The following is a 26,963-nucleotide window of genomic DNA, read 5'->3' as shown; positions in this document are numbered from 1 at the left end:
GCATGATAGATGTGCCAGTTACCTTGATGTGATCATTACCCATCCTGTACATGTATCAGAATATCATGTCTACAATTATTATGTGTCATTAAAAATAAAAACAAGATGGTGTGTCCAGCCCTTCTCATATCTTAGTGACAGAGAGGACCCAAGGATTTATAAAACCTGCCATTGAGTTCAAGGCAAATGGTATTTTTCCTCAACAAGTGCTTTCCTCTTAGAGGGATGGATTTTAGATAAAATTTTTACTGTTGTTCCTTGTATCCACGTTCTCCAACCTCACTGACTGTCTCAAATCCCTGGTGGGTTCCACCTGTCTGTCAAGACCCTTTGCGTCATTGTCAAGGGAAGGAGAGAAGGCCCGGGCATCCTCAGTCTCTGGGTCTCTCTGATCTAGCATCAGCCATACACCATTTCCCCTTGGGCTTAACGTGGCCAGAGAAGAAGGGTGCGGTGCTGTCCCCACACCATCTTCACCACCTTTCCGCGTGGACACTCCAGACCCAAACGGTAGCATTTACCTACCACTTAATGATTTATTAAATTGTGGTTGAATGCACATGAAATAAAATGCATCATCTTAACCATTTTTAAGTGTGCAGTTATATTAAATGTATTCATGCTGCCACCACTATCTTCCACTTCCAGAACATTTTCATCTTTCACCACTGAAACTGTACCCATTAAGCAGCCACCCCTGGGCCCCGCCACCCAAGTTTGACTACTCCGGCACCTCAGATAAGGGGGTCAGAGAATCTCTGTATTTTTGTGACTGGCTCATTGTGTTATAGGCTGGAGCCTTCTTGGAAACCGAGTCACTGCAGAGGACCCCCTTTAAACCCTCATTCTTGTGATCACATCAGGATGATTTCAGCCGTGTCACTCGGTAACAGATGTGAGTTGGGGACAGGAAAGGGGAAAGGGGACACTCTCAAGGGAGAGAGTAGGTCCTCAGAGAGGACAGAGAAGGCGTGTCTCTCCTGCCTTCCTGTTTTATTGGGGGACCCAGGGAGTTTTCCAGAGGCTCATCCAGGTTCACCTCTTGACTTTTGATGGACAGCAGAATACCATCAGACTTAAGTCCCCACTGCCATGACAACCCTAGGTCGCTTTGGCCCATACTCACCAGTTCTAATTGGAACCCATTACCGATTTTATGGTTAGGGGGCAGTTACCCTTATCTTGCTGAGTTCTGGGATCTGGTCTGTGTAAGGGTCACAAAAGTACCCCCCTGCATGGTGACCTATGTTCTTCTTACCAGCCTCATGGGGTGGCAGGGAGTTGCATTCCTTTTGTAGGTTACAGGTAGTTTGCTGAGGAATGGGTCTTATCCTGTGGACTTAAGCTGGGCAGGGCTGCAGGTAAATTGCTTTTTATGACTAGTAATAATGACTAATAATAATAAAGCACATGGGGATCAGTAAGGTGGGCCAGTTCATAGAATTATTCCCTTAACTTTATGCTCTGCTGTCCACATCTGTCTGTCCCCAAATGACCTCAGGGCTTATCCACGCAGCAGCAGGTGTCACAATCTCCTTTTTAAGGCTCAGGAATGTCCCCTTATATGTATTACTGCATTTTATACATTCATTCGTCCATCAGTGAGCACTGCGTCTGCCTCCACCTCTTGCCTCTCCTGAATAAGCCGCTGTGAACATGTGTGCAAATATCTCACGTCCCTGCTTCCAGTTGGTTCATTTTGGGTGTATCTTCAGGAGGATTCCTGAAGGATCTGGTGGCACTAATTTTTATGTTAAAGTTTTAAGCCTTATTTAAATTTTCACGTGTGGATCTTGCTTTTTGCTCTTTCTTTCACAAATGCTGAGCCTCCTACCAGGTGAACACAAGGGTAGCTCGCCTACACCTGTGCAGTTGGCTCCCAGAGGGGAGCTGTTTCTCCTCTATCAAGTCCTTTGGAGAAGTTGAGCGGATCCCTGGCCACTGGGCAGATATCTGGGGAAATCCCAGGCTGCTCCAGAGATGAAGCTAGAACCAAACTGTCCCTAGACTTGTAGCTCTAGGAACAGCTGCTCTGCTTTCCTCAACTCCACCATTTTAATTGTGATTAGTAGGTTCATTTGCATCTAAAAGGAGCAGTTTTCTTATCAGCACCATTGAGTTGGGAACCAGTGTACTCCATTTATATAGAGTGGCCCATTTAAACCGGGGCCCATTAAGCAGTAAAAGTAAATGTGGATGTTTTACAAATGCAAATACATCATGCAAATAATGTACTTTATGCTGAATGATGCCTTGGTTTTCATATGTAAAATTAGAAACTGTGTAGCACAAAGATAATGATAAACACCTTTGCATCTGTTCATAAGATGTATCCTGAGCTGCATGCATCTAAAACTGTAGCCATGGTTTTAAGCAGAGTTTCTTTGGTATACCCTGACACACATTCCATATTATCAAAAATATACATGTACTTATCTAGTTATTTATATATTCCTTAGTAATCAAGAAATCACAGAAGAGTAGTCCAAATTACCTAACCTATTACTTGCCATCAATGATGAGATTTATAATTTTGTTTCCACTTTTAAAGATTTTTGAGTTTCTATTTGAGATGATGATTGTGAGCCAAGGTGTGCTACCATGTAGGCCTGTTCCTTTGTAAGAGATTTAATTATGTCTACAAGATTTTTTTTTTAATCCTTAGCATTTGAAATAATTCTGTTTGAGCGACGTGTGTAGCATTCCTACTATTTTTCAAAATCACTTAGTAGAATTATGACAACCATTTTCTGTGTGCAGTGAACTTGACCCAGTTCTGGGAGGAGAGCCACCCTAAGCCTCTGCTCTTGTGGCCTTTCTGCTCTTAAAGTCACACACACACACACACACACACACACCCCTACCTGTGGAAAGTGGATAAAAGGTATAAGGCCATCAGAGTTGAACACAACCTGGTATGACTAATTCCCAAATGAGCTGTTCAGCCATAATTGCCAGAAGAATGGAGAGGAAGGGGAGTTTGCAGGGCCAGAAGAATTTCTCTGGGATCGGGGATTTGAGTTGAGTCTTAAAGGATGGATGGGATATGAAGAATCAAAGAAGACACAGGGAGTTGGGGATGTGGCTTAGTGATAGAGCACTTGCCTAGCAGGCTGAGGCCCTGATGCACACACGCAGAGGCAGAGAGCATGAGACTAGGCTTTGGGGGACATGAAAGAGAACCGCCTCAGTTGGGCACTAGAAACACAGAAACAGTGTCCCCAAGCCCCACCTTTGGTTCCACCTCTTGGAGAAGTCTGCTTACCCAGGGAAGAGCCTTGAGCAGGCTGGACTCAGTGAAAGCTGCAGGGGTATTAGGCTGGCTGACCCAGTAAGGGAGACCTTGGAGGTGGGGGATCCATTGAAATGTTAATGGAACAGCTCCACCTGAGTTGACCTGGGGCCTGGGTGGAGGAATGCAAATGGAGAGAAAGTGGTGGAGCCTGGGAAGGTGCTGGAATGGGTGAGGAACTAGAGGGGGCCCCTGGGCAGTGTTAGCAACTCCAGACTTTTGACCTTGAGCATTGTAGATGGGATCTCCAAAAGGGAATCCACTTTTTTTCCTTTTCATCCCTCACAGGGATGCTAAATTCAAGTGTAAACTTTTATTCCTTCAATAAATATTTGATAGGTGCCAGCCAGGTTCCTAGCACAGCAATAGGTTCTGGGAATTCAGGAAAAAAGAGACAGCAGTGTATTGGTGTTTCTGGGAGTTCAGTGTCCTGTGTGGGGCACAGTGACAGATGGTTTTGGGTTGAAATGTGCCCCCTTCCCAAATTTATGTGTTGATTTCCTCACCTCCAGTACCTCAAACTATGGCCCTATTTGGAAATTAACTTGTTGCAGATGTAATTAGATAGGATGAGGCTATACTAAAGGGTGGACTCCTCTAATATGACTGGAATCCTTATAATAAAAAGAAAGTTTGGACCCAGACATCCCTGGGGGCAGGGTCTGTTCTGTGAACACAAAGGCAAAGATCATGGAACCAAAGATGTTTGGCAAGTCCCCAGGGGCCAGGGAAGAGGCCTGGAACAGGTTTTTCCTCAGAGCCTGAGAAGGAACCCGCCCTGCCAACACCTTGATCTTGGGCTTCTGGTCCCTAGAACTGTGAAACTATTAAGTTAATGTTGCTTGTGTCACCCAGCCTGTGGCAGTCCTAGGAAACAAATACCAATGTCATTAAATCCAGGGCACTGTGGCTTGTGCTAGAGGGGACTGACCAGCTGGGGAGGCAAAGGTGGGAAGCTGCTGCCTGGTTTGGACAGACATGAAGGGGGTGTGCAGGTGAATGCCAAGTCAGGACCCAGCTCCAGGTACATCCCCGGGTCAGGAGACCAGATGAGCTAGAGACGGGGAATTGGAAAACTCAAATTTGCCACGAGTCCATGAACTTGCTTAGGAAAAGAGAGGAGATAGTGAAGGCTAGGGATGCCCTTAGTGATCCCAGGGCCATGTGGGGCAGACGCTAGCAAAGCATATGGGATGCCAGGCTGGAAGGGTGTTTCCAGGCTGCAGAGGAAAGGATTTTAAGACAGTAAAGTCAAAAGCAACAGAGACGATCTAGTCAGTGGAGAAAGCCTCTTATGTGAGAGTCGGGGTTGTGGGAGGCACAGAGAGGGCTTACTGCTGAGGGGAGGTCAGTTCCCCTTGTTGTGGCCCATTTGTGTTCCTATAACAATACCGGAAGCTGGGTAATCTACAAAAAATAGAAATTTATTCCTTGTACATCTGGAGGCCGGGAAGTCCAAGATCAAGGTGCTGGCAGGGGTGTGGTCTGGTGAGGGCCTGGTGTCTGCTTCCAACATGGCGCCTCGAATGTCACATTCCTACATGGCAAAGGGCAAATAGGGGACACAGTCCCTCTGGCAAGCCTTTATAGGGGCCTCTGATCCTGTTCACAAGGCAAATGTAGCTTCTAAAAGGCCTCAACTTCTTTATACTGTCATATTGGCAATATCTGGAATTTGGAGGGGGCAGATTCAGAACTGTAGTGTCCCTGAATGGCTGGGAGGTTGAGAAGCCATGGTGACGTCTGAGAGTAAGAGAATCACAGCCAGTCCAGGAGGTTGTGACCTGAAGGAGCAGAGGCCACACTGTTAGCTGTTGGACTTTATCAATTCGGGGCAGAATTATGAAGCCAAAAGGAAGACCTGGACACCTGTTGATGTTCAGTGATGGTTGAGATAAGAAGGTATTTATCCTGGGAAATGGGAGGAGAGTAGAGAGAGCCAGGTTTTCAGAGAAAAGGGGCAGTGGTAGTAAACAAGGAATTGTCCAGCCCCAAATATCAATAATGCTGAGAAACCCCAGTGGTCAGTGGCGAGGAGTGAAACCCAAACTTCAAGACCTGTGTCAGATGCTCACCGCCATGTCAGCCCTGGGGTGGCACATCACAGCCTGCGTGGTAGAGGGCACACAGGGATATCTGCTGGCAGAAAGTCAGGATGGGCATCTCTCCGATTTTAACATTCGGCCCAAGTCACAAAGCAATTCCATTTCTTCCTGTGTTCAGTGTTTTACCCTCAAATAATCTTGCTAATCTGTTGGTTGCAGTTTTTGTGGATCCAGAGAGGGCTGTGTGGTCACTTGGTGATATCAGCCTGGGATGGCAGGCTGGGCCTGGGAGGTCTCACCTGGTCTCTAACTCCTAGTTGCTCACCAGTCGGGATTTGCACAGGACTCAGGTGGACTTATCTTTATTTCAGCCTCTCTAGAGGAGGTGGACACTGTGATACTGTTCCCTGCCAGCCCTTTGATTTTTGAGGGACCGCTTGTTGTGGTTTTGGACTGAGGAAATAGCACTTAGAAGATCTCAAAGCATCTCACACACACAGCATCTTACAGGAAAGAGGAAGATGGGAAGTTCTGCTGCCATGGCTGTCTCAGGAATGCAGAAGAGGGCCACTTGGGGGAGAGTCGAGTGCGAATGAGGAAGCGCTGCACCCTGCAGACTGCCACAGTGTCCCTGTGTACCTTGAGCGCGCGCGTCACTTAACTTCTCTGAACTGCAGTTTTCTTGTCATTGAGACAACCACAGAGATTTTTGCCATTTACAGAGCACCTTTTTTTTTTTAAACACCAAACCTCATTCTCTCACACCAGCTAGATACTATCATTTGCCCCCCGTTTACAGGCTTGGGAAGTTAAAAGACCTCCTGCATTTTGCACAGATTCCCTGAATCCAGTCCCTTTGTGCTGTCTCCACTGTACCTCTGATTGGACCAGAGATCCTTTTGAATGCCCAGATGTTCCAGATGTTCATGGTTTATTATTGGGGAGGTTATAAAAGAGTTGAGAGTGTTCAGGAGAATTCCAGCTGATCTCCAGAGCCCCTAGTGCTGCTTCTCCAATCGTGGGTGATGTTTTGTGACCCTTGAAACCTTGCATGCATGTGTCTGTCCGGGCTGCCCTGATGTTCTAATATTTTCTTGTGATTAATCCACGGAGGTTAAAGCAATGAATGCCAAGGTGTTCTCTCTTTCAGTCTCTCATTCCCTGCTTCAGTCTGTCCCCGTCTTAGGACTGCCTGGACCGTTTACTCCTGGGTAAGCAGAGTGCTGGTGGATGTTGTGCTTCTCAGGGGGTTGCCTCCACTCTCAGTTTCCAGTGCTAGGGATATGGTAGAAATCAGTGTTCCGTTGCATGAAGGACAGTGGGAAAGCGAGAGCTTCCATGAGGACTAAATTGGGAAGAGCTGGTCTTTATGGCATCCTCTTCCTCTCCCCCAGTTGGTTTGGGGTATCCACTTTTAAGTATGGGGACTGTTCTGGGGGCGTCCAGGGGAGGTTCAGATGGGAAATTCATGGATTGGATCACCCTTCCTGCCCCGTATCTTCAGGCCTCTGTTCACTGTTTTCCATAGTTCCTGTGTCCATCCTCTCTTTTGTCCTTCTCCTTCTTCCCTCCTTCCCTCTCTTTCCTACATTTTTATTTATATAAAACACACATGACATAAAATTTACCATCTTAACCATTTTTAAGCGTGCTATTCAATGGCACCAAGGGCACTTGCTTTGCTGGGCCTCCTGCAACTCTGCACCTATCCTTCTTCCCCTTGGGCCAGCCCTGGCAGCCACCTATTGGTCTGCAGCCACCTTTCTACTCGGTGAATCCGACTTCTCATCCACGGGAAGTCCGTCAGCCTGTGTCCTCTGTTCTGCCTTCTTTCAGGTAGCCCCCCCCCCCCCTTCCCCCACCCCATCCTGGTTCTAGCCTCCTGTCCTTTAGGTGTAGCAGTTTATGTTTGGCAACTGTGTTGTTAGGAAAAAGGACTTTTTTCAGTTTGCTTCTCATTAGGCCCACAGACAGTCCGGGCTGGCAGATAGAGGTAGGGTCTTCCAGAACTGCCAGGGGGCTGCGTTCACAGTGTTAAAGCCCATGAGTGTAGGACAGACACCTGATGGATCAGGCAGCCCTACAGCCTGTGGCCTCACAGTGTCCCCTTGGGAGCTCCTTGTGCAGCTGAGAGTGCGAGGCCTGGGGATGACTTAGGTCTGTGGGTCTCTGGCAGATGCCAGTGCTGTTCAGGATGGTTTCGCTCCTCTCTTGGGATTTGCTGGCCCGCCGCTAGTCTCCATGATCAGCTGGATCAGTGTTCTAAAATGCCAGTTCACAGACCGGCTTTCTGGCAGGCAGGGCCCTCCTAACCTGTCGCTCTGCTTCCTTGTCCCAGGGTTGGTTTGGCGTGTGCCGTTGAAGGTCGTGGGATTCTGCGGGCACATTATTTAAATGAGACATTTGTGGGGCCACCTTCCATTGTTTCTGCTAAGAGGAGCCCATGAGTCTTTCACGTGTGGTTCCTCCGATTGCTTTCTCTAGCCTGGGACTTTGCCTTGGAGAGATTGCTCACAAAATGCCATCCACAGCCTTCTTCCATGGGGAGGCATGCCTGAGAGCTTGGTGCTGGAAGAGAAAAGCAGAAAGATGAGAAATGAAATTGGGGCATTGACAAGCGTCTCTGCGGTCCCTTGGGCCAGCTCCAGGAGCCCTGGTCTGGTCATGGGCTGGTCACTGAACAGTCCCCTGTTGCCCTAAGTCCCTTTACCTCTCAGGACTTCTGCTCATCTGTAGAAGGGGAAGGTGATTCTGCCCTGCCACCTCACAGAAGGAGAGGGGCTTATGGAGAAGTGTTGCTCACTGTGCTCAGTAAATGATGATTTTTTTTATCTCAGTGTTAGGCAATGTGAGGACTTTGCAAGGTGACTAAGACGCACCCAGGTTAGGGGGGACCTTAGTGGCTATTTCACTTGGCAGGGACCATTCACAAGTGTCACGTGCTCGCACACCATGGGGCGAGGAGCTCCCCATCTTCTCAGTGCGCGCTAACCTCCCCTCCTCTTGGCTTGCCACTGGAAAGGGCGGTATAGACCCTCCCCAAACACTTTTGACCACTAGTTTCTTCCCTAGAAGATCTGTGTTAATATACATTTTAAAGTGATTTTGTGTGTGTTCGTGTGTCCTTTCTTTTTTTCCACACCAGGGATTGAACCCAGAGTCACCCAGCCACTGAGCCACATCCCCAGTCCCCTTTTTATATTTCATTCTGAGACTAACTGGGTCTTGCTGAGTTGTTGAGGGCCTTGCAGAGGTACCAAGGCTGGCCTTGAACTTGTAATTCTCCTGCCTCAGCCTCCCCAGTGTGTGGAATTACTGGTGTGCACCTCTGTGCCCAATCATATGTATTTTTAATGAACTCTGAGCTTGGAAGGTAATACGCCAAGAAAGAGAAGGAAAAAATATATATATCTATCTTAAGTTTGTTGCTGTGCCTGCCTGCCGCTGGGCAACCAGAGCCATCAGCCTTTCCAGGGTCATTTCTTGTCTCTTTAAATGGAACCAGAGGAGGTTGGAGGTAGATGAGTATGATAGTAAGTTCCTAGGGATCATCAAATAGATTTTTAATTTTTTCTTCCTAGTGTCTTTTGTAATACAGAGCACAGTTCTCAATAGGGACTTCATAAATCCTCAAATCTTCTAACAGTTAGAAGATATCATTTTGAGGGACCATACAAAAGAAGAATATGGAATATGAAGAGCTCAAAAGCTTTGCAGTCAGTAAGGCAGGAACTGGCTAACCCTGGGCTGGAAGGAGGCCCCTCAGGAATTCACCGTTTACCAGGGGGCTTGGGCCAGAGACTCCACATCTTTCCACTCCTGGAGTACAAATTAGAGGGACAACAGAGCAGAATGGCTATAGAATTGTGATCAGTGACTTAAGTATGTTAAAAGGCCGTTGTAGAAAATCTGTAGGTAGATTTCTATCACACAGAGTATTTTCCTTATCTAAACCACTGGATTTATCCAACCTCAGTTCCCCACACTTGCTCCATCCCTGGTGTCTGCTCGGGTTTTCAGCCAAATCAAGGTCAGGATAAAGAGGAGATTTGGATGGCGGTAAGCTGGATATCCAGGCTCCTGCAGTAATACTCAATTATTGAATTCTCTAGAAACACCAACTCTTCTATAATGAAGTCCTCCGTTTTTAAATATCTTTATAAATCAGGCAGTTCAGTATTGGCCACAGCCAGCTTGCTGTTTTCTGCTTTGTTGTAAAAATAAGATGGTAAAGCCCCGGGAGCTTGCTAGGGTTGTTAAAAGATCATCTTAAGCATTTTGACGCACGTTATTCTTCATGTGACTTTGAGCCTTAAAGGCTCCCAAATGGAATAAGACAGGAATGAGACAGAAGAGAATTTAGCTTGCTGCCATCATTCTGAACCGTGGAACCCCCAACCAGGGCTGCAGGTTTCCTGTGACATTCCTGGTCACTTGGAGGCTACACCTGCCAGGCTGAGAATTGGGTGTGTAGGAAAAACCCTGGCCAAGACGCATTGTTCTCATTTACTTTGAGTACAGTAGAAATAAAGGAAAATAAAACAAAAAGGTTCATTCGCATTAAGGTTCACAGTCCAGGTACTCCGAAAAGATTGCAGGTTCAATGCTAGACCGCTGCAATCAAGCAAATGTGGCACTGAAGTAAGTCCCATGAATTTTTTGGTTTCCTGGTACATATAAAAGTTATATTTACACCATGCTGCAGTATATTAAGTGTGCAATAGCATTATATCTAAGAGAACAATGTATAAACTTTAATTTAAAAAATACCTTATCGCTAAGAAATGCAAATGATCATCTGAGCTGTTGGAAAAATGGTTCTGATACACTGGCTTGACCCAGGTTTGCTAGAAATCTTTAATTGTAAAACAACAACAACAACAACAACAACAAAACCACAAATCCTTGCAATATCTTTAAAGCTCAATAAACAAGATATTCCTGTTTGTGCTTTCTAGCACATTTACCACAGTCTTGATGTTTAATAATATTTTTAGTCTGTAACTTCCTACTTTTCTGCAATTATCTATTGTGTTCCTATATGACAAGACTCTCTGTATCTCATGTAATGAAATTCTGATAGGCAGAATATCATTGCATTTCTCTTCCTTGTTAAGGGCACAGCCATCCTGTATAGCCAGAGACCCCAGTTGACTAGCGAAGCATTCATTGTATAGCCCTTCAGATTTGTGTGTGTGTGTGTGTGTGTATGTGTGTGTGTGTGTGTGTGTGTGTTCGAGTGTCCGCCAGACTTACAAATGTATTCCTCAGGCCAGTTTTTTAGTTTTTTTAAACGCTGAATGTGATTGATAATACATTAACCAATATCATTTGCCATGTACTATTTCAGTGAAAGTAATTTATATTGCCTCTCAGATGCAGTAACATTTTGAACTAAGTGCTTTCTAACATTAATCTAAACCAATCCTTTTTAGAATAACCTACTTTCCACTCTAAGGATATTTTGCTAAGACTGGCTTGGTTGTAAAGTTTTCCACTGGATGCTCTAAAACAGTGAAAATGTTCGTTTATAAATGCAGTAAGTGTCTTTGTGAAATATTGATCTTTCTTATTTTCTTGCCTCTCTGGTGACCAGACTGTGGGTGGTAACATGTCTGCAAAGTGTTTTATAGGGGATGGAGTGCAACCTTTTAAGCCAAGAAATGGAAAACAAGAGGCAAACAAGAGCCTTAGAGGAAGGAGGGTGTTGATCAAGGTTGCATCTGCACAGAGAGGATTTGGTGGTAGAAATGCCAAGAAGGGCAACTTTGCATTTACTATAGGCAGGTGGTACCAGGAAGTGCCAGAAGAAAACCCACTTGGTTTCAGAACACATGGGCAGGTGTTCTTTGCCACATAAATTCATGGCTTTCGGAACAAGTTAGCAAACATTTTGAAGTTCTGAGTTGGGCTGCCTAGCGCTGTGTGTGTGCTGTTTGTTCACCTGCAGGCGATTTCAGTGCCAGGTGTGACGGGGCCAAGATGGTAAGCAGAATACTCACACGACAATTAAACACACCTAATGATTTTTAAAGGTACATTTTCAGAGGATGTCAATACAGCATCCCTGGGGCCATGGTCCAAGGCCCCGTGAGGGTGCCTAGGCGGGCGTGCAGGGGTCTTACCTGTGTTTGTCTTCTCTTTCAGCCCATCAGGTCCACCCATCTGGCCGGGCAGTACCTTCTTCAAGAGAAACGGAGCCCTTCTGCAAGGTAGGTGTCTAGGAGACCTCGCTGCCCCGCAATCCCCTCCTGACCCCTTTGTGCTCAGTGCCAACCAGAGAGGGGCTGCCCTCTGGAGAAGCGTGACTGAGTGGTTGGGTCTTGTGCCCACTTCTCTTTATTTCTTCCTACTCAAGTAGGAGTCATGAGTCAAAACCAGGCTTCAGAGACTGCTGCTCTGGCCCATTGTCATTGCTCATGTTCCAGAGTGTCTGGGTTGCTTTGGTGGAATGAGGATGACGTGACAATTGGGATGTGAAAATGGTATGCACACGGGGCTGAGGAGAGTGAGCCCCTGGGCTGACAAGGAATGGTTCCCGTGTTCTGACCCTTGGCCTCGTGGAGGTGCACTCATTCCTTGCTGTCCCCTGATGTCCATGTGGGCCTGGAAGGCTGTTGTTTGTGCTGAGGCTCAGAGTAGAGCCCTGCCCAAACCTGTCCCCACAGCGTCATTTGCTAGGGACACACTTGCCGATATTTGCCCATTCTCTGCTGCCCTGGACTAGCTCTTGCCCAGTGTTCTTAAGGATTTCAAAGTGCCTTTCATCTCTGCTGCCTAGGCTGGCCTCCAATTCCTGACCTTAAGTGATCTTCCTGCCTCAGCCTCCTAAGTAGTTGGTAGTGCATACATGTGCCATGGTGTCCGACTATATTTACTTTTTTAAAAAAATTTTTTTTAGTTGTAGATGAACACAATACCTTTATTTTAATGATGTATTTATATATGGTGCTGAGGATCGAATCCAGTGCCTCAGACGTGCCAGGCGAGCTCTCTACCACTGAGCCACAACATTTACTTTTGAAATGGGTAAGATTAAAGATGAATAAATGGTTAAAAATAGCAAAAAAGATGGATTACAAATACTTTGAGATATTACTTTGTTTTGGATATCTGCTCTGTAGAAGATCCAGCCTCCAAGCGTCTTCTAGTTTTCTGTCCCCCTTAGCCTCTGTTGACTGCCCAAAGCAGATGCACTGGATTGTACCAAGCACTTCAGAACCATGCTGGCTCACGGTGAGGGTGTTACTGCCTTTTGATTGGTCTAGAGCTGGTTAGTCCTTTAGAAGTACACGCTGAGGCCAACCACGTGTGTGAAGGGGTAGGATATCAATGTGGTTAAGAGAAGAGGCATTTATCTTCAGATTTCTGGAGTACCTCAAACAATTGTGAGAGATAGCATCACATTTGGTTGTTCATGGACTGTGCCATCGCATTCTGTCTTTCTCAAGGTCTGTAAAATCAAGAATTTAAGGATTTCTTTGCACTTGGCTTCGTTCAGGTGCAATTTAGGCAATTAGAGTTTGGTTAACTCTAATTTTAGTAGTTGTCATAGATATCCTAAATATCTAAGAAAATAAAAGGAATTGCCTCCACTCTCAAAAATGAGTAGTTTTTTAAAAAAACTATTCTGTTCTTCCTTCAGATTGTATAATTAGAAGCTGATTTTTTTTTTTTTTTTTTTTTTTTTTTTAATGCTGGGGATTGAACCTAGGGACTTGCTGCTAGGCAAACACTCTACCAACTGAGCCATATCCCTAGCCCCTGATGATAGACGTTCTTTGGGTTTTTCTCAAGTGGATTTCAAAGTTATGCATCTTCCTTTTTCCTCTAGAACCATAGGTAATATATGAATATCATTAATGGTTGGATTTTTTTTTAAAAGTGCTTTTATTTTCTTAGAGCCTTTTCTTACAGGATTTCAAATCCACATAGTTAAGATTTGCTGTGTGCATGTCAATTGTTCTTTGTTTCTGTGGGGCAAAAACACGAGAGAAGCACCAATAAAGTCTCTGATGCTGAGTGATTGCTGTGGGAGTTTCTGTCTTGTGGATGTAGATGTCATGATTTAAAAAATTCCTTGATTGCTCTATATGCTGGGAATTAAGCTAGTACATATGGCAAAGGCTTGTTGGATCTACATCCAATCAGGTACAACCTTTATATGGCTTTTTGTACATTTGAAAACCAAGGGAATCTTGGTGAGAGTTTGGTCATGTAGGTGGAGACTTGTTAACATGAGTTTTTTCTGTTTATTTCATTCTGTTTAAAGTGTTTTTTTAGAGTGGGGCCAGTAGGGGAGTGCTACTGGGGTTGGACCCTGGAGCTCCACCACTGAGGTATACCTCTGATCCTTTTTAAATTTTATTTTCAGGCAGAGTCTTGCTGAGTTGCCCAGGCTGGCCTCAAATTTACAATCCTCCTACCCCAGCCTCCTGAGTAGCTGGGATTACAGATGTGGGCCTCTGTTTCTGGCTCTGTCTCACATTCCTGAGATACTTTTATTGTATATTTTATTTTGAATGTTTCTTATCCTAATTAATATTTTCATGTGCCTTTCATGAGTGGTGCAGGGCAGCCAGAAGTAATGCCCAGCAGCAGAACTTTTACAAATAAATGTATGGGTGTATAAAGAAGAGGCCCAGAAACAACAATGGAAGGTTTAGATTAGAATCATGTAGAAGAAAGGATATCTGATTTATGCCCACTTTAATTTTTCTTATTTATGTTTATTTATTTATTAGTCCTAGGGCTAGAGCTCAGGAGCACTTAACCACTGAGCCACATCTCCAGTCCTTATTAAAAATTTTTTTATTTTGAAACAGAGTCTCACTAAGTTTGCTGCGACTGGTCTCAAATTTGCAATCCTTCTGTCTATAAGCCTCCTGAGCCTCAGGGATTATAGACCTGTGCCCCCATACCCAGCTGTCTATGCCCACTTTCTTATTGTCATGCTCACAAATCTCCCTTTACCCACAAAGAAGTAGTGGGGTGAGTTTTTTTTTTGGGGGGGGGTTGTTTTGTTTTGTTAAGATATTAGGAAAGAACTTCGTTAGTAGGGTCCAGGCACAGAGATTAGCATTGAGGCCCAACAGGACCAGAACATCCATCCCCAAAGAATGGTGGGATGAATCTCCTCTGTACAGTCATCCCAGAGGTTGAGAGGGTACAGATGCAGGCTATGAACACAAGCAGATGTGCCACGTTGTGTAGGAGAGGGAACCTGGTTTTTGCCAGGAGGATGGGATCAGAGGGACTGCCACTTCTTGGGGAGAATTGACACTTGAGCAAGACCTTGAAAATCAGAGATGTGCTTGTGTAGAAGTAGCAGAAATAGCATTGCCAGGGAGGGAAAATCATAGGGCATGTGGCATCACCGTGGTGGGGACTTGGAGGAGGTGCAGAACTTGAGTGCTCCATAGACACCTCGGCTGATATTGTCACGGGCTCCTTGACTTACGATGGAGCCCAGCCAGATGAGTTCTTGGTGCGCCAAAGATGTCATAGGTCGAGAATGGATCTAACACGCATACTGTAGAGAGTTGGTGGTGCCCCTCATGATCCTGGGGATGACTGGGAACTGCAGTTCATTGTCACCATCCAGCATCAGAGGAGAGAACCGGACCTGGTATTGCTAGTTCAGGACATGATCAAAATTCAAAGGACGGTTCTACTGAATGCATCTGGCTTTTGCACACCATATGGTTGAAAGACCATCGGTTGGGGACCGTCTGTGATGTGGTGCCCCAAGGGGAAGAAATGGAAGTGAGAACCTAAAATGACGTTGAAACCAGACTGACATCATAGTTGCAATGGGGAACCAGCTCGTGTGGTCTAGTGGTTGTTTGGTTTATGAGCTGTCGAGTGAAAGCCTAGTACATTTATTTTTTCCAGCACAAAACCAATTGCAAGAATTAACTGGAAGTACTCCAGGTCCTCCTTGGGTGCCGTGTCTTGTGTTTTGGTTCAGAATCCCTGGCAAGAGGGGCTGCTGAATCACTTCTCAGTGTTGAGGATAATGGGGTAAGGTGTGGTTTGGATTACACCAGGCAGGGGTACTTAACATAACTGGTCATTCCATCAATTCACAGTATTTATTTTAAATGCCATTTAGCTTGTGAAAGAAAATTTTAGTATTCTAGCAGTTTCGGCAGGCTAGAGAGCACTTCAGTTCTTATAGAGCAGAAACCAAGCAGAGCCCCAGAAGGGGACAAACCCATTGTCTAAATGGGACCCTGGGCAGGTACAGACAGAAGTGTGGCTTAATCAGAACTTTGCTGAAGTGGCCAGCTGACAGGTGCCCCTCACCCTCCCATCTACACATATCCGTGTCTCTGTGTTATGATCTCTGTGTTCAAAATACTATTCTTAAAAAAAAATTAATTAGTTTAACAATCCATTTTCTTAATGAAAAGAGTAGAGTTATATATATATATTATTATTATTATTATTTTTTTTTTTTTGCTTTTCCAAACTCCCTGTCTCCCTCTCCACATTCCATTTGCCTATCAAACTTAAAATTAGGTTGCTGTATTTAAACACCCCCCTTGTATGCACTGTTTTAATGAGTGCATGAATCATAATTGAAAACATTCCTCGTCCCTGGTCTGACCCTTCATGTTGTCCCCGATGGTTTCATCCTAGAATGACCTGTGGAGTTTCTGCCCTTGGTAGCTCCAAGCCTTCTACGGAAAGTGGCTACAAGCTGCTGCTGATCTTATCTGCCACTTCTCTCTGGGCCCTGTGGGCTTCAGAGCTCCCCAGAGCTGTGGTTACAGAGAGGTTTCTGCCTTTTTAATTCTACCCTAGCTGACCATTTGGGCTCACTAATCCTCTCTTCCTCGGAGCACAGGCATGAGCCCACCCACAGGTCCCCTCTGCAAGATTGTCTTTATTCTGCATTCCTGAGTGCAGGCACTGTGGTAGGCTGGAGGTTCCCAAGGAGCCCAGGGCCCACTCTGTGGTCAGACCATGCATCCCAGCCTTTCTTGTACAAGGCAGCTTGGACTCCCTTTCTAGAAGCCCAGGTGACATCACAGTGACAGTACCCTGGGCTTGTTTGTTCATTTGGTGCTAGAGATGGAATCCATGATGCTCTACCATTCCAAGTCCTTTTTATTTTTAATTTTGAGGCAGTGTCTTGCTAAATGGCTGAGGCTGGCCTTGAACTTGTGATCCTCCTGCCTCAACCTCCTGAGTTGCTGGGATTACAGGTATGTGCCCTGGCTCCAGAGCTCTGGTTTTAGCAGCTTTCCCAGTCAGTAACTTGACCCTGCCCCCTCTGGCCTTCCCTCCACCTTCTTTTTCTCTATCACCCCAGCAAAGGGCCACTAATTATTATCAAATCTGTTTCCCTGGGATGCAGTGGTAGTATTAAAATAAATTCTATCACACGAATAACAGATTTTTATTTCCATTCACTGCTGACAATCTACGGGATAAACGAATGAAATGGAAAGAAACCGTTAAAGGTAATTTCAGTGCACAGAGCAGGATTGTGCCTACCGCAAGTTCAAAAGCAAATAGGGAAACCAGAAACTGGCTCTGTTGTTCCTGCCTGTGCACAAGGGCCCCTGTCATTGGTCAAATGTGCATGAGGTCTGTTGGGATTATGAGATGACTTGCTTTGGGGAATGCCAGTTTCCCGCCTTCCCCGTTGGATGCTGAGTCGGGGCACCTGGTTTCTGGTCTCAACCCTGCCACTTCTTGAGCTCCATGACATTAGTCAAGGCACCCAGTATCCCTAGGGCTTTGTTTTGCTTTACCTGTAAGTTAAAGAGTGCACCTCAGGGATGGTCGAGGGTCCTTATTAAGTACTAGCTCTGATTATTTTCGCAACTTCCAAAAAGTAACCTAAGATGGATTTTGAAGCCTTGTTCTGACTCAATGGAAATATCCCTTTCAGCCAGCTGTGTCCCCTGGGGGTCCAAGGAAAGGACACAGCCGGGTAGCAGGCTGGCTAAAGAGCCCTGTGCTGATATAAGATCATTTTCAAAGGTTTCATGGATCTTAAGTAGGAAATAAATAATAGATTCAGCCAATCTGGAAATAAATCCTATGTTGGCTTCTTGGGCAATAGCATTTTGCTATTGCTATCATAAAATACCTTAGGTTTGATTATTTATAAAGAAAAGAGGTTTATTTAGCTCACAGTTTTGGAGGTTGATATCCTGGATCGGCAGCCTCATTGATTGGCTGAGAGCCTCCTGACTCTCCATGACAAGAGTGGGTGTGGAGGAGATCACAAAAGGCAGAGAGAGGCGAGGGGCAGTCTTGCTCCTCTTAAACGTTCTTTCATGGGCACTCATTCTTCAAGACCAGTGCTAATCCCTTCCCAGGGCAGCACCCTGACTGACCTCACCACCTTCCTGTAGGCGCTACCTGTCAAAGGTTCCGCCACCTCTTAACACCACCACACTGGGGGCCTAGCTTCCAACACATGAACCTTTGTGGGACAGAACATAGCTAAACCATCGAAGCCCCTCTGCCGGGGTAGCAAAGCCCATCTCCTGTGGCGCTCACAAGGACCCCGGAGTCAAGTCAGGAAACCTTATAGAATAGCTTGTCATAAATTTCTAGCCAGGGTCTCTGCTGTAACAATTCTCTGTGACGGTGACTCTTTGGAAAACAGGACTAAAATCCTCCAAATGATGTCCCGGAGTTTTCCCTTGCCCTGCTATTTACACGGATAGTCTCAGGATGGGGCGAAAGACTGGGGATGGCCAGGTCCTGTTGGATTCCCACCCACATCTGAAGGGCAGCTTGTTTGGGTCTTAGCTCAGACTCCTTACTTACAGGACTGCTTCCTTGAGAGGTTGAGAGGTTGCTTAGCTCACAAATAAAGCTGCGCCCTCTCCGCTGAGCACGCATAGGTACTGTACATGTGCAAAACCGGGGGAAGCACCCTGCAGCCCAGGCTTGGGCACTTCCCTTTTTGGGCCCCAGTTCTTTGAACTTGGGCTGCAGTTTTTACTGTAAAATGGGCCTGCCAAATGTGTTTCCCAGAATCCTTGTGAAGATTAAAGGAGAACCATGAATGTGAACATCAGGGCCCGGGCCTGGCACTCCACTGAGTGGGTGTGTTCAAGGAGGAACATTCCAAAACTCTTCAAGGCGCCTTCTCCCAATCCTTTGTCCTCTGCATGGTTCCTGCTCTCGTCCTCATTTGGCTTTTCTCTCTGTTCGAAGCTGGTTGTCACTGCAGGATCCCCATGTCTGGCCTTAGCACCTGGCCTGTAGTTTGGGTCACTCTTTGCTTCTCTCCACCAAGGCCCCAGACCTTGGGTTTTGTTGGGGTTCGCCCCGCCTCCGCCACTCAGCTCTTTTCCATTTGGTTGGAGCTGCCGCCCTGGGCTCTTTGGCTTCTTTCATTTGCTCCACAAGCTGACTCTTTTGTCCATTGTGCAAACAAGAGCATCCACCACCTAATGCACAGACCTCCTGTTCCTTGCCCCCAGGCACACCCATTTGAAAAAAAAAATTAGTAATAACAGAAAAGGAATGGGGTGGGGGAGGGGTCAGCCCTCTATATTTCACCCCAAGTCTTAATTGCCTTCTGTCCTCCTTTGGCCCAGGAAGGCCCTCTGGGTTTAAGGAGAGGCCCCTTTTTTTTCTTGGTGTTATATGTTCTATTGTTGTGCACCAAGTAAACATTTTTATATAACTACAATCATAAATTCAAATGGGGCTTCTGCTCACAACCAGGGGTGGGATTAAAGGGGTGCCGCTAGGCTCTGCTGATCACTTGCTCTTACATTATTTAGAAGGAATAAGGAAATGGAATTTTCAAAAAAGTCTTTGGCTAATTCCGGTCTTTCAGATTTGCCCCATTTCTAGTCACCCCGACTTCCCCAGTGACTACAGCGTGGCGTGGAATCTTGGAAACCACTCGTCACATGTTCTGACCTTAATTTCAGTTATTGTCTTGGCTGTGTCTCTGGTAGCCACTTCAGTGGAAATCCAGTGTGACACCCTGATCGGTTGGCAGGCCAAGGAGCAGAAACAGCAGTCAGGGGCTGCCAGCCCTGAAATTGAGAGCATTTCCTGAGAACGTCCTCTGGCCAGGCAGCTGCCAGGTGCATCTGAGGGAATCGATGTTTCCGGGTGGCTGCCTCAGGAGGAGGCGGAAACTGAGGCTGGAGTTTGGAAGAGATGGGGCAGGGCTGGCAAGTTGCTCATCCAGAAGGGACCATTGACATTACGGGCATAGATGCCATGTTCAGGGAAGTGTAGAATGGAAAGAGGGGAAAGGTCCAGAGAACAGAGCTAAATCAAAGACCGGGATTAGAGTAGAAAGAGGAAAGGTGGCCAGCAATGACAGTGAGGAAGAAGTGGCTTAGGAAGTGAGGACCTCACTAGGCAAAAGCACAGAGTTGCAGGAAGAAGAAAGAGGGGTGGGGCCCTCACGGAAGGTACCCCTGCAGGTGTTGGCAGAGTGGTGATTCATGGCTTTGTACAAGCATGCCAACCAACATCAGGGTGATTTTAATTATTTTTCCCCCCTTAACATCACCACCCCCTGGATAATATCTACTATTTATATTATCAAAATAATAATCTTTTGTTATAGAAAAGAGATAATAATATAAAGATGAAAATTAAAAATTACTAGTAATCTAGCCAACTGGACATAATACCTATTAGGTGTTTTTATAATCGAGGTGAAATTTTCATTTAACAAAATTAACCATTTTACAGAGTGTGGCTTAGTCACGTGTAGCACAGTCACAGTGTTGAAACTAGTTCCAAGTGGCTCACACCCCAGAAGAGATTTACTACCCATCATGGACTCACCCCTCCTCCTTCTCTCCCACCCCTTGGCAATGACTCACCTGCTTCATTTCCTTGGATTTACCTCTTCTGTGCATTTCGTAGAAATGAAATCATACAATTGACCACTTGGGTCAGGCTGGACATATCCTTCACATCGGCCTGATGTGGTAGGTATTGTTACTCCCATTTTGGAGATGGGAAAAACAAGGCCTGACGTGATTTAACTGCTGATCACAGAGCCATGGTAAAACAAATAACAACAGCAACAAAACCCGGGACTCAGACCAGTCTGGAGTTCAGAGAAACGTAAATATTTCTAAATGGGTTTCCATCTCAGAGGTTTTGATGTTTGTCAATGTTTTGCAGACTGGAGCATGCATAAAAGCAGTTTACAATGGAGGGAAAGAAAGACGGAAATGGATACATATGCTGTTATCTTTCATTTAAGTAATTAAGGTATTTCGTTTTCTCTCCTTGTTCCTACACATGACTGTTTTGTACAGTTCACTTCATAATTGGAGAGAAAACGGGAAATCCTAAAATTAGTCATTGAAAGATTAATAGAATGAAAACAATCCAAGTCTTAATGAATATTTTATTTTTGTCTATGTGGAATTTTTATTAGTAGATACAGACGTAGACAATTTTATGCCAATAGGGAAAGTTTCCTTTTAGTTTTAATTCTTTGAACATTTAAAAATGTTTTTCTAGTGTATTAAATTGAATCAGATTATAAATATAAAGATTAAATAAGGATCATATTGCCCTGTGAAGCATGCTTTTCTCCAAGTGGTTGGTCTTAAAGGACAATTGAAAAAGGAAGTTCTGTGTAACTGTGCCTGGATGGAAGTCAAGAAATATTTCTGATTGCCAAGAGACGTAAACAATGAAGAAGAATTTTTTAGAATATGTTCTCAGCAAGTTGTTCACATTGCAGTTTCAGAAGTAGACTTAAAAGCATCCACCTGTAAACTGCAAGGGGTCAAGTGTGTGTTCTTGTTTGGTTCCCTTGCCAACCGGGAGGTGTGGCTGAGCATTCTGGCTGAAACTGCTGTGAGGTCCAGGATGGCCTGGGACCTGTGTGTGCATGCACATCCATGGGGGAATGTGGCCCAGGCGCTCAGGCTTTTATCATTGCCCAGTGTGAGCCTCCAGAGTAAAACTTTGCCTCCATCCTGCTGCGTTCCCCTCTACCCAGCAGTGTTGGCCTTTGTGAGTGAGGGCTCATGGGCAGACCCTAGCTGACATTCATGTTCCCACCAGGCACACTGAGACCAATCCCTGCCTTGCTGCCTAATTGCTTTCTGACTTTGAGAAAGTTTTATAAACTGGGCCGGAACTGTGGCTCATTGACAACTAAAAAAATATTTAAAAAGAAAGTCTTATACATCTCTTTAAGCTACTGTAAAATGCAAAAAGTACCAGTTCTGAAAGACGACTGATTTCAAGGACTGTAATTATCATGAGGATTGATGATGATCTGCAGAGCACCCCAGCATTTAGTAGGTGCTACCATTGCCCTTGACCTGGCTGCAGAAGAGGCAGCGAGACTTGGAGAGAAGAGTGTGGACCTTGGAGCTGGCCAAGACCCACCTCTGCCATCTACCAGCTGAGTGACCTCTAGCACCTGATCTGATTGGTTTGAGCCTGCCCTTTCCGGTTCAATAAATGGTAGTGTTCATTTCACAGGAGTTTTTGAGAATGAAAAGATAACATGCTTGACAATTACTGGATTCCAATAAATGGAGTGAATTATTTGATAGCATTTGTGTAGCATCCTGTAATTTCCTAAGGTGCTCAATAACTACCATCCCCAAATGACCACAGAAGAAACAGCAGTAACATTTAAAAAAAAAAAAAAAATTTTTCCCCCCTTGGTTGAACCGAAGTCATACCTTTGGAGTATTTAAGACTATTTTCAGGCTCTCTAGAGGTCCTGGTACATGAAGGCAAATATCCACGGGATGCCCACAAGAGAAGTAGGACTTGAATCCTTATCGGGTGGTCTCCATGACACTATTGAGTGACTGAGACCCTACATAAATGTGACAGAGAAAGACAGAGAAAGAAGGTTCCTTGGGGTTGGAGTGGGATTGCTCATCATCTGTTCATTCACTTAGTCTTTCTGATTATAGCAGAATATGAACCAGCCTGAAACATTTCCCAACACCTCTTTCAGAGACCAGAGGAGGTGGGTGAGGCAGGGGCAGAGTGACAGCCAGCCATACGTGCCAGGGTGAGGAACTTTAGCAGATCTTTGAAGGGGTTGTGTTGAACTTGTCCCCTACCCTGTGTCACCGTGGCGCACGTTCTTGGACCCCCTTTTTCCTGGGCTATGATTTTTAAGGCAGAATGCTCGGGACGATCAGATTTTGCTTATTCGACGCAGGTTGTGGGGAGCGCAGGTCGGAAAGCCTGTGACATGTACAGAGACTGGATCTGGGTTGATCACATACATCTTGTGTCCCAGACTTGGAATCTTCAGTCTTTGTGTTGTGCCTTGATTTGGGAATGAAGCAATTATGAACAAAGGTTTTAGCCGACTTGGGAGTGGCTCAAAGGGACACTGTGTACCAGTAGCCACAGCAGAGCCCCTTTTTCCTCTGTGGGACCTGCTGCCTGACCCACTCCTGCACTTCCAACACTCCAGGTGTCTTGCCCTCCATTGCATCCCAGGTCTGGGAGGTTTGGAGAATGGCTTGTGTCATACATCCACGTGGAATCTGCCAGCATAAAATAAGGGGCGCCAATGCAGTGAAGAAGTAGAGGGGAGGGGCTCTTCTGCTTCTGGCTTGACCTTGAACTAGAAGGGTTCCACTTTTTACACAAGCCAGCTTGGAGGGTCTTTTCCTTGCATACAACCAAAAGCCCTGGCTAGGAAGGGGTCTCTAAATGAATAGCACCAGTTATTTTATTTTTATCTATTATCTCCCTGGTGGTTTTGGCGTATCCATGAAATTGCAGTCTCTCTGTTGTCCTAGGAGGCCCACCTGGGGGTTCTGCTGTCACTTGGAAGAACTTAAGGTGGGCTTGGAGAACTTTCCAGAGGTGGTGACTTCCCTTAAGCAGCAGAAGTATGATCAAGGTCATGATAACACCTGCAGCCACACACCCTGTTAGAGCCACAGGGCCCTGCCCTGTGCATTAGTTCATTTCCATTAGTTCATTTCCTTTTTGAGACTCTTGATCTATCAGAGGAAGAAACAGAAGCTCAAACTCAAGTACCGGACCAAGCCAAGCTGTGTGTGTGTGTGTGTGTGTGTGTGTGTGTGTGTGTGTGTGTGTAAATGAATGTGTCGTGGTAGGTGTGCATAGGTGTGTGTTTTTATGAGGAATCGCCAAATTGAGGCCTGTAGCGCAGAAGCTATTTTAGGGCTGGGTGCAGTGGTATACATCTGTGGTTCCAGCTACTCAGAAGGCTCTCCTGCAAGTTTAAGGCCAACCTGGGCAACTGCGGGAGACCCTGTTCCAAAATAAAAAGAGCTGGGGATGTAGCACAGTGGAAGAGAACCTCTGGGTTCAGTCTCCAAAACCGGAGGGGGGTGCTACTTTAGCCAGTTCTCATTTTCCACCAGGTTCCTTGACTCATGTCCAGCATGTGCCATTTTTAGTCAAACGGGTTTACATAGAGAACTGTGTCCATCCTCCCCCTGTGTCCCCCAACATCATCCCACCCATGTGGAGCTGAAGTTTTTGAAATGGAACACATTTTCTCCTTTAGCATCTTTTCTTCCCCTCACCACATTTTGGATTCATTGCTAATAACTTCAAGTCTCATTAGAGGTGTTTTAATTTTAAAAATTAAGTTGGGAACTAGCAAGTGAGATTGAAGAGGCCATGCCTTTGGTTCTGAATGGGATTTTCATTAGTCAATTACTCTTCAAATTATACTGATTTAAGATGTGATTATTATTATTTTTCCTAAGTAGTCTGGATAATGAGAGAAATGCACAGGCATCCCAGACTAATGGTAATCTGAGATTCCAGGCCTCCTCCCATCCCCCACCCCACCTTCAGCAGCATCTCCCCACCGCCCCCACTACATGGTTTGTCTGAGACACTCTGCCCTCACCTGGTCAGTATGACTGCCTGCACATGTTTCCATTTCCAGTTCCAGCCATGACCACTGAAATCCCAGTGATCTGGCCACTGTGCACTGACCCTGTGATGGTGATACCATGTTCACCATCCTGGAGCATCTGCCATTTTGTGGAAATCTACTGTTATTTTACACCCTTCTTGATAAGCCTTGCCTTCAACCCTAACTCCCACTGTCTAACCCACCCTCCTCTCTCCAGACCAAACCCACATTTATTAGAACCTCCCCATCCTCTGGAAGGAATAAAGCCAGCTACTGAGAAGGGAAGTGGTGATGTCTCCCATCTCCACCCTGATTCGTGTTTCCCCTTTGCTTTCAAAGATGTGTGCACCACACACTAATTGTTTTAATCAGCTTTTTTGCTGCTGTGAATAAAAGACCCAACCAGAACAACTGTAGAGGAGGAATAGTTTATTTTGGGGCTCACGGGTTCAGAAGTCTCAGTCCAGAGACAGCTGGTTCCATTCCTTGGGGCTTCAGGTGAGGCCAGACATCATGGCAGAAGAGTGTAGGGGAGGGAAACAGCTCACATGATGATCAGAAGCAGAGAGAGACTTCACTCACCAGATAAATATGTACACCAAAGGCATACCTTCAGTGATCCAATCTCCTCCAGCCACACCCTACCTACCTTCAGCTACCATTCAGTTAATCCCATCAGAGGATTAATTCACGGATGGGGTTAAGGCTCTCAGGGCTTAATCATTTGTCTTTGAAACCTAGCATCGTCTCACAGATGAGCTTTCAGGGGGATACTGCACACATCCATGCCATGCACTAATGTACTCTCTGTGCACATGCCCATGTCCCCTTTGGTATGGGCCCCTTTACTTTGTGAGTGTGGCTAAATGTGTTTTGGATATTGCTGCAAATGTAATGACACCTCTTTTGCATGGGGACTTGAAGTGACATCAGGACTAAGATATGCACATTTGGCCACACAGTTCAGGAGAGTCACCGTAGGGGAGGCAGTGACATTAGCCATCACTGCACAGGCTATACCCTTCCTTTAAGTCTTCCATGGTTCTTGATTTTTTTTCTCAGAAGTTGAGCCCTTATGCTGTAGTAGGAACCACTATGTCTTTTTGTCCCTTCACTTCTGTCTCTTCACCGGATGACAGCTGGAGTGTCATCTCCTTAAGTCTGGGGGGGGTTTCTTATGTCTATCCCTAGCACTTGTAGGGTACCTAGCACACTGCAGGAAATCAACGAAAGTATAATTCACTCTCGAGGATCAAATTGTTGTCTCCTCCTCAAATTTTATATGTTGAAGCTTAATTTCCAATGGGACCGAATTTGGAGATACAACCACAATTAAGGTTAAATGAGAACATGAGAGTAGAGCCCCAATCCAATGGGACTAGTGTCCTTAGAAGAAGAGGAAGACATACTAGGAACATTAGACATGCAGAGGAAAGACCATGTGAGAACTGAAGAAGGTAACCGTCTGCAAGCCAGGGAGAGGGGCCTCAGGAGAAGACAGACCTCAGGAAAACCAAACTTGCCAGCACCTTGATCTTGGATTTCCAGCCTTCGAAGCTGAGAAAATGAATTCTTATTGTTTAAACCACCCAGTCAATGGTATTTGTTACAGCAGCACAAGCTAACTAATACGTTTGCCAACAGCCCAAGCAACTTATTGACTAAAATTGGGTTTCTGGGGTCAGCTTTGGCTGCTAAGGGAAATTTGAGAAGATCCCAAGGTTGACTACTCTAGGTTAATGTCCAGTAATGGGCAGCTGCATCCATCCCTCTCCTCTTCTTCGCCCCTGGGGAGGCAAGCTTCATCAAGGCACACTGTTTAAGCAGTTTCTGTACTGCTAGGAAAAGTGAATGTTGTCATTATCTAAGATTCTGGGCCCCTGGGAAATTATTTTATCTTGACTATCATGTACTCTGAGACCTTGGCAATTCTGTACACCTGTAAATAATAGCAATTATCATGAAAAAAAAAAATAGCTAGAGGAGTCTCAAATAGGAAGATCTGCATTCTGGCCATAGACCTTCCACTTACTAGCTATGTATACTTGCATATGTAGCCTAATCCTTTTGTGTATGTTGGTTGTTGCTTTGTTTATGTGTGTGTGTGGTGTGTGTTGCTATTTGGAAACTGACCCTGACTTGCACCTGGAATGTCTCCTGTTCCCCCAGTTCATCCAGCCATGTACTTCTAAGTGATGCACCCACACCTCTCCAGTTCTCCAGTGTGTTTGCCCCTCCCATTTCCCTGGTCACAGTCCTGGTTCTGGGTGATCATGTGAACAAGAGTGCTCTAGTTACAGTACTCCTCAGACCTTTTTCCTGAGAATACTGGGGAAATGCTAGATTTAAAGCTGGTGTTGTAGCCTGAGGGGCTGCTGGCAGCCACCTGTGAGTAGAGGAGAACATCTGTCGGCCCATTTCTACTAGAAATGGAGCTGACTCGGGGACAGACAGAGTAGGACTTGGTGAATGCTGTTTGAAAGGCATCACTGGCCCTGGTTTTCCCAGTCACAGGAAACAATAAATTCTTTTGAATTTGATTTTTAAAAATTTCTTAAGGTGGAAAGATTCCCAACTGATAGAGCTATTGACACCTGCCCTGTACACCACGTGGGATCTTTACACTATGGCTCTTTTGGGGAGAGGGGTGCTGGGGATTGAACGCAGGGCCTTGTGTATGCTAATCCCTGCTTTACCACAGAGCTACAGCCCCAGCCCGATGATAACATTTTTAAGCAAGATCCAGAATGCAAAGGCTGGACAATGCTGTTTG

The 26,963-nt window shown here is 45.6% G+C and overlaps 1 protein-coding gene across 7 annotated transcripts in view; it reads left to right on the top strand.

Moving 5' to 3' along the window:
- Positions 1 to 26,963, top strand: part of FOXN3 (forkhead box N3) — a 382,952-nt gene that overhangs the window by 264,471 nt on the left and 91,518 nt on the right. For all 7 annotated transcript variants that reach the window (XM_081291238.1, XM_081291233.1, XM_081291234.1 and 4 more), the window contains one exon: positions 11,485 to 11,549. In XM_081291238.1, coding sequence (XP_081147364.1) covers positions 11,485 to 11,549 — 65 coding nt within the window. The remainder of the gene's footprint in view (positions 1 to 11,484; positions 11,550 to 26,963) is intronic.

This window comes from Spermophilus citellus (assembly GCF_964194105.1).
Source record: "Spermophilus citellus genome assembly, chromosome: 4".
In the NCBI taxonomy this organism is placed as follows: Eukaryota; Metazoa; Chordata; class Mammalia; order Rodentia; family Sciuridae; genus Spermophilus; species Spermophilus citellus.
This window is presented reverse-complemented; position numbering and strand designations above follow the sequence as displayed.